Here is a 7,837-nt window from a genome sequence, read left to right on the forward strand (position 1 = left end):
TTGGCGGATGTTAGCACAGGGCTGATCTCCTCACAAAAAAAAAAAAAAAAAAAAAAGAAATCGGCACAATCTTAGTGGATAGCAGGCAACGCCTGACAAGAGCCATAAAATTTTTCATACCCTTTCATCTGCTAACTCAACTTTGGGAAACATACTTCAAGAAAATAATCCCAAGGAAAAAAAATGATTACTAAAGAGATGTTTAGGGCCGGCCCCGGGGCTTAGCAGTTAAGTGCTCGCACTCCACTGCTGGCGGCCCGGGGTTCGGATCCCGGGCGTGCACTAACGCACCGCTTCTCCGGTCATGCTGGGGCCACGTCCCACATACAGCAACTAGAAGGATGTGCAACTATGACATACAACTATCTACTGGGGCTTTGGGGGGAAAATAAATAAATAATAAATTGTTTTAAAAAGATAAAAATAAAAAAAAAATAAAGAGATGTTTATAGCAACACTATTTATAAAAGTGAAACTGGAAACAACTTAAAAGCCCAACAATAGAAAAACTGAGGAAAACTAGTGATACTAGTAGTAAATACAATTGAATACTAAATGGCCATTAAAGGGAAAGCAAACGGGAACTGGCATTTTAGTGAATGCCATTCATGTACCAGGGACTGAGCTAATCTCATTTAATCTTTATATGGCCCTACGAATATACATTAATTATCCTAATTTTATAGATGAGAAAACTGAAGCTCAGAAAACATAGGAAACTCTCCCAGGGACCACACAGCTAGAAACCAGAATACAAAACCAGATCTGACTCTAAAGCCCATGTTGTTACAACCATACCATGTGTGTATACTCAAAAATATTTTTAAGTGACAATAGTAGGCATAGATTATGTAAAACTACTTATAAACCACATTTATGTCCATCAACAAGGAGTGAATAAAACTGAGTTTTATGGTGACTTAGTTTTGTTTTTCAGGGTTCTTTTTTTAATTTTTTTGGTGGAGGTGTTGAAATCCGGATGTTTTGTTGGCATACATTCTAAGTACTAAAGAAGTTCCAAAGAGGAAAAGAGGAGCATGGACTGGGATGATCATGGAATGCTCTGTGGAATTGATGGGCTTTGGCTAGGTAGGGAGGAGCAGAAGGAAATGGGCAAAGGCAAGCAGGTGAGAAAGGGACTTTTGTGTATCCAGTATATCAAAGAGAATGACCTGTCTAGAATGAGGGGTGTGGTCAGGAGTAGCAGGAGATAAGGATAGAAAGGTGAGGTGGGGTAGTTATCCAGAGAACTTGAAAGGAAGGCCGAATTTTAATTTGAAACTGGAGGAAATAGGCAACTACTGAAAGCTTTTGAAGTGACAGATGAAAGCAGTGTTTCCAGAATATCAATCTAATAGTATTTAGATAAATCTACTAGAGAGATTGAAGGTTGGTGAGACTAGGGGAGAGAGAACCAATTAGGAGCCTACTTCCTTGAGTTAAAAAGGTCTGTGGGAATGGAAGAAAAGGTAATCTGAGAGAAATTTTGAAAGAGTATTTGACCAAATTTGATGAAAGGCAGACGGTGGGTGTTCATGGAAGAGGAATAGCATAGCTATTAGGAGTATAGGTTCTTCAGTCAAGACTACCTTGTTCAAATCCCAGCTCCACCACTAAGTAGCTTTGTGATCTTGTGCAAGTTAGTTAACTTCTCTAAGCTTCAGTTTCCTTCTCTGTAAAATGGGGATGATAACAGTCTCTACATTAAATTAAACAGGATTTGTGCTAAGTAAGCAGTAAGCAGTCTCTAAATAAATAAGATATATAGATAGATAAGATCTATCTATAAATGATCTTAAATGATATATCTGGGCCAGCTTGGTGGCGAAGTGGTTAAGTTCCCGTGCTCTGCTTTGGTGGCCCACGGTTTACAGGTTCAGATCCCAGGCATGGACCTACACACACCACCCATCAAGCCATGCTGTGGCAGCGTCCCACATACAAAATAGAGGAAGATTGACAATAGATGTTAGCTCAGGGACAATCTTCCTTGGCAAAAAAAAAAGACAGATCTTATTATTATAGATTGTATCTTATTATCATAGATCATCTATAAATGATAGATCTTATAGAGGAAAGGATGATGAAAGAGGTTTACAATTTGGGATAGTGCCATTGACAGGGATTAGAAAATTATGGATGAGAGAAGGTTTGGGAAGGAAAATTGGTAAGTCACAGTCATGTTAAATATGATATAACATCAAAGTGTGTGAATAAAATGGTCTACAGACCAATGAAATTTAGGACCAGACCATAAGTGAGATCCTGGGTACAGAGCTAAATATATAGAATAGGAGTTATTGTGGCAGTAATAGTTTACCCCCTGGGAAACAGATGAACTCATGATGGGAGAAAATGTAGAAAGGGAAGAGAAGTGAAAAGAGGTCGAGGACTCAAACTTGGACACTGCCTGCAGCAATCAACCATTGTATACTTGATTCAACCCTGTCATGCATTACTTAGTAATTGCTTCATCCATGTGTTTTTGTGAGGAAGATCGGCTCTGAGCTAACATCTGCCAATCCTCCTCTTTTTGCTGAGGAAGACTGGCCCTGGGCTAACATCCATGCCCATCTTCCCCCACTTTATACGGGACGCCGCCACAGCATGGCCTGACAAGCAGTGCATCAGTGCGCGCTGGGGATCCGAACTGGCGAACCCCGGGCGGCCGCAGCGGAGCGTGCGCACTTAACCACCTGTGCCACCGGGCCAGCCCCACCATGTTGTTCTTATTGTTATCAAATTAACTACCATTTATTTATTTATTTTTTTCCCCCCAAAGCCCCAGTAGATAGTTGTGTGTCATAGCTGCACATCCTTCTAGTTGCTGTATGTGGGACGCGGCCTCAGCATGGCCAGAGAAGCAGCGCGTCGGTGCACGCCCGGGATCCGAACCCGGGTCGCCAGCAGTGGAGCACGCTCACTTAACCACCAAGCCACGGGGCCGGCCCCTAACCACCATTTATTGAATGCCTACTGTGCATCAAATACTCTATAATGCACACTTGACTTACTCCCCACTTTAGTCATCATACAAACCTATGAGGCAAGTATTACTATCTCTATCTTATAAAAGAAGAAAAGGAATCTCAGATAGGTTTTAAAATCTGCCTAAGGCTGCATGGTAAATGAGTGGTAGAGCCAGGAGCTAAATCTAGATTTTTCTGGGTTTGATTCATGGCCCATACTTGTCGCACTGCCAAATATCATGCTGCTTTCCATCCCAGGTACAGGTTTGTTTGGGTTTTTTTTTGGTATTCTTTTATTTATTTATTTATTTTGAGGAAGATTGGCCCCAGGCTAATATCTGTTGTCAGTCTTCCTCTTTTTCTTTTTTTCTCCCCAAAGCCCCAGTACATAGTTGTGTATCACAGTTGTAGAGTTGTAGCTCTGCTATGTGGGACGCGGCCTCAGCATGTTGAGCAGTGAGTAGGTCTGAGCCCAGGATCCGAACCAGCGAATCCTGGGCCGCTGAAGCAGAACCCGCGAACTTTACCACTATGCCACAGGGCCGGCCTGCCAGGTACAGTTTTGACCACCTCACCCAGACTGAGGGCAAGGGTAGGGAATTTTTCCTTACACATTCTTAAAGACAGGGAACAGTCTATCAGAATTTCTGAGTTATTACAATCCCAGCTCAATTTACAAAAAAAAACATTTTAGTGACTTGTTCAGTCTTACGTGGGGTAATTTCCATTGGGACTTCTGTAATATTAAAAATAGATCTGGGAGCCAGCCCTGATAGGTTCAAGTTCAGTGCTTTCAGGGGTCCCTGGTGCAGAACCACACCACCCGGCTGTCAGTAGCCATGCTGAGGCAGTGGCTCACATGGAAGAACTAGACAGACTTACAACTAGAATATATGACTATGTAGTGGGGCTTTGGGGAGGAAAAAAAGAGAAAGATTGGCAACAGATGTTAGCTCAGACTGAATCTTTCCCAGCACAAAAAAACAAAACAAAACCTTGTGAAACAGTAAAAAAAAAAAAATAATAATAATAGATCTGGGACTCCATTACTAAGGATGGGAACTAGATCGGTCACTGCCCCTCAACAGTGGAGGGGTTAAAGGTGACAGGAGGCAATGGCTGAGTTGGTGTAAAAGGGGGCAAAGAAAGTTCTTCTTGTGGCTCTCCTGCCCTCAGGGCGCCCTCTCGCGCCCCTGGAAACCCCTCTTTTCACCTTAGGAATTTTCCTTCTCTTCTCATGTAACTTTTACTCTCCTCACAGAAGCCCCCATCTCCTCCAGAACCGCTTTTCCATCTCCTCAAAGAACCGCAATTCTTCCCTCACAGAACCTCCATTTCCTCACGGATCCCTCAACTTCCCAAGCGAATTCCCAACCCCGCCAGGGAACCCCTATCTCCTCACGGAACCCCCACTGCCCCACAGAAGGCCCACAATTCCTCACTCCCTGGAACCGCCGCTCCTCTCCTCACGACGCTCCCAAGCCCGGCCTCACCTCGCGGCTCCTCCACGGAGCGCTGGTGCAGCTGTCGGTAGCGCTGCAGCGAGGGGACGTGCGCTGAACGACTGACTTCGGGCGGCGGCGACCAACACCGCACCCGGCTCCGGTCTCCTGCCTGCTCCCGGCCCCCGCTCCCGCTGCCGCTGCCGCTCCGGCCCCGCTCCTCGGGAAGCCCCATCGTGTCCAGTTTCCCAGCACCGTAGCGGCCTTTGCGGTTGCGGCTGGTGCACAGGCGGGGAAAATAGCCGAGGGGCGGGGCCGTGGGGGGGGGGTCTTACGGGTGGAGGCGGGGCTTAGGCAGATGGCGGCGGGCAGAGGGGGCGGAGCCACGGCTGGTCGGGGCCGGACCAGGGTTAGCAAAGACACAGATAGGGAAAAGTCGAGCGTTGCTTGGGGCATAGGGGCGCAGCTGACTTGCGGAAGGGGTGGGGCCGTAGAGTGAAAGCAGAAGGGGCGGGGCCCGGCGTGACAGGAGAGGAGGTGGGCTCATGGAGTGACGGGGAGTGGCGCGGCTGGATGTGACAGGAGAGGAGGCAGGACCATGGAGTGACCAGGGTGGGGTGGGGTCTTGAAGTTTAGGCGTTGGATTAGGGCGGAGCTCGAGCAGGAAAGAGCTGGCCTAAGGAGAGGAGTTGGGTCAGGCCCATTGTGGAGCCGCCCCGTGGTCTGATTGCACAAAGCTCTCACCCCACCGAGTTAGAAAGCCAGGTGGAGTAGAGTTCTTTCCAGACCCTTCTCCTCGGGGAACTATCCTCCCGTTCTGAGTAAACCCCGCCTCTCTGTCCTTAGGAAAAACTCCTCCCACGGACTTCGAGGCCATGGCCTGGGGACAGGACTTCCTCTCTGATAATCTTGGGGCCAGCTCAGATTTTCTCCCACCCCTGAGGATATGTCTTCTCTCTCCCTGCCTTCACAAACCTCCATCCAGATCTAAAATACAAGACTCCATTAAGTGAAGACTAGGAGGAGACTTCAGGTCTTTGCTAATAAACCCACCCGCTCATTGCACAAATGGTAAACTAGGGGAAAGGAGAGAATTTGTGCAAGGTCACAGAGCAAACAACCAAGTTAGGGCCAAACCTAGGTTTCCTGACTCCAGATCTTTTTATCCCCTCCTCAGGCTGTAAGGATTGTAAAATAGCAAAATCTATGCAAATAGGAGGAAGCACTCATACCCTTCTTTCCTTTCCAATCTCTCTACTTCACCAAGAGACCTCTCCCACCTGCCACACCAGAGCTCAATTACCTCTGGCTTCCATCTATCCCTTCCACTCCATAAAGGAGAGGCCAGGCAGGACTCTCCATCTCCCACCTGCACTCACCACCAAGAAAGGCCCACCCCACCCATCAGTTCACAGAATGGCTGTCAAGGCAGGAAGGATCCTTAAATATCTAACTCCAAGAGTGATTCCGGGGCCTGCAGCAGGCAGCCTCCATCTCCAGAAGCCTACAGAGGGCTTGTGACCCCCTCTGGCCCAGACTCCCTTCCCACCTGTCCCTTGTTCTTTGTCCAGCTAACCACAAGCCCAGCACACCCTAAACTGAAAAAAAAATCTCCCCATGGTCAGACATATGATCCAGAGCCAACCCAATCCTGATGGGATGGTCTCAGGGTTCCTTGAAAGGATATGGACCTCATGGAGTGGACATGGACTCCACTGAGGAGGCATTAACCGCACTGAAGGGGCACACACTTCACTGAAAGTACATGGACTCCACTAAGGGAGCACAGATCTTGCTGAGAGGTCTCAGATCTCACTGAAGTGTTGTGGACCCTGCTAATAGGACTTGAATACTTTCCTAAGAGACATGGACCCCACTGAAAGGACTCAAACCCCACTGAGGGGCCTCTCACCACACTGAGGGAATGGATACCATGAGGGGGCACAGACCTCATTTAGTGGTGACAGGCCCTACTAGGAGGATCAGACTTCACTGAAGCATAATAAACCCTATAGACCTCGCTGGGAAGACAGGAACCTCTCTGTGGGGAAGAAAGCACATGAAATGGGTACACAGTCCCACATATTGATGGTCATCTTCCCACCTCATACACGCAGCTCTGAGCAGCCCTTACCTCCCTCTCCTCTCTCCCCAGCCCTTCTCCCATGCCCTAGAGCTGTTCCCAACACGCTGCTGCCCCCTCCTGTATACAGGTGGCACTGCAGCTGCTGGGCCCATAATAGATTTTCAAGCAGTCCAGGTCGTCTCTGAGCCTGGAGCCTGGGGTTGGAGAAGGAGATGTGTGCCCTTTACCAGGGCTTTACCGGCTTTACCAGCCCCCTCCCTCTTCCTGTGGACTATGCAATGGAAATTTGGACAAGAGGCCTCATAAGAAAGGGAACCCTTCCTCATCTCTGGAGATGGGTTAGTAGTGCAAGTTATAGTGTAGTTAGAATTCTGCAGAGTGGGAGGAAGATGGATTGGGTTGGACAAGATGAGAATCCACAAGATTAAGGAAATAATAATAATGATAATAATGGTTGTGGCATTTACTGAGTAGGTGCCAAGCCCTGTACTAAGTGCTTTCCACGTGTTATTTAATCCTCTTAACAACCCTCTGAGATGGATACTATTATTCTCTCTGTTTTACAAATGTGGAAACTGATACTCAAGGAGATTAAGAATCTTGCCCAAGATCACACAATTTGTAAGTGGCACAGGGAATAGAACTCAGACACCTAGACTACCAGAGACCCACTCCCCACCCACCACCCTTTTACCTTTTCCCACCCCACCCCACTCCTGCTGTACCAGCACTACCATTATTTCTTTCTCAAAGTGTCCTTTCCAGAACCACATCAAAATCTCTTAAAATGACGGTAAATATTCAGGTTCCAGAGACCCCCATCCCAGCCTACTAAATCATGATCTCTAGAGTGGAATCTGGGGATCTGCTTTTAAAGATCCTAACAGACACTCAAGTTTGGACTCACTGACCTATGCTGATAGGTCAGGGGTCCCCGAAGGGGTTTTGATTGAAAGAAGAGTCAGAAGTGTCAGAGGTCCAGGGAGGGATCTGACGTTCGAGGAGGGGTCTCGAAGCGAAGAAGCAGTCTGAGGATGAAGCAGGGGCTGGGGCTGGCAGGTGAAGGCGGAGTCTGAAGTCAGAAGAGGGGCCTGGGGTCCGAGGAAGTTGGGATCAGAGAGAGGATCTGCAGTCGAGGAGAGGTTTGCGGTCAGTTGAAGAGTCTGTGGGCCGAGGAGGGCGTCTGAGGTCTGAGGAGGATTCTAGCTCAAACTGGAAGGAGGAAGGGGTTTGTCCCCTGGGCTGCATAAGGCGCCCCGAGCCACTATGGGGTGCGCTTGCAGCGCGCTCTTCCTCCCTCACCCCCAGCTGCACGACCCCGACCTGCCCTCCAAGCTCTC

At 48.0% G+C, this 7,837-nt stretch overlaps 1 protein-coding gene across 2 annotated transcripts in view; it reads right to left on the reverse strand.

Annotated features, from left to right (window-relative positions):
• The window catches only part of ACSS2 (acyl-CoA synthetase short chain family member 2), a 47,330-nt gene extending 42,639 nt beyond the window's left edge, over positions 1 to 4,691 (reverse strand). Inside the window, exon 1 of one of the 2 annotated variants that reach the window (XM_004430494.3) lies at positions 4,463 to 4,691. In XM_004430494.3, coding sequence (XP_004430551.1) covers positions 4,463 to 4,646 — 184 coding nt within the window. In that variant the 5' untranslated portion in view covers positions 4,647 to 4,691. The remainder of the gene's footprint in view (positions 1 to 4,462) is intronic. The other variant, XM_004430495.3, reaches the window with a different exon arrangement.
• Between the last annotated feature and the right edge of the window lie 3,146 nt (positions 4,692 to 7,837).

Source organism: Ceratotherium simum, chromosome 21 (genome assembly GCF_057802395.1).
Source record: "Ceratotherium simum simum isolate JZ-2026a chromosome 21, ASM5780239v1, whole genome shotgun sequence".
Lineage (NCBI taxonomy): Eukaryota > Metazoa > Chordata > Mammalia > Perissodactyla > Rhinocerotidae > Ceratotherium > Ceratotherium simum.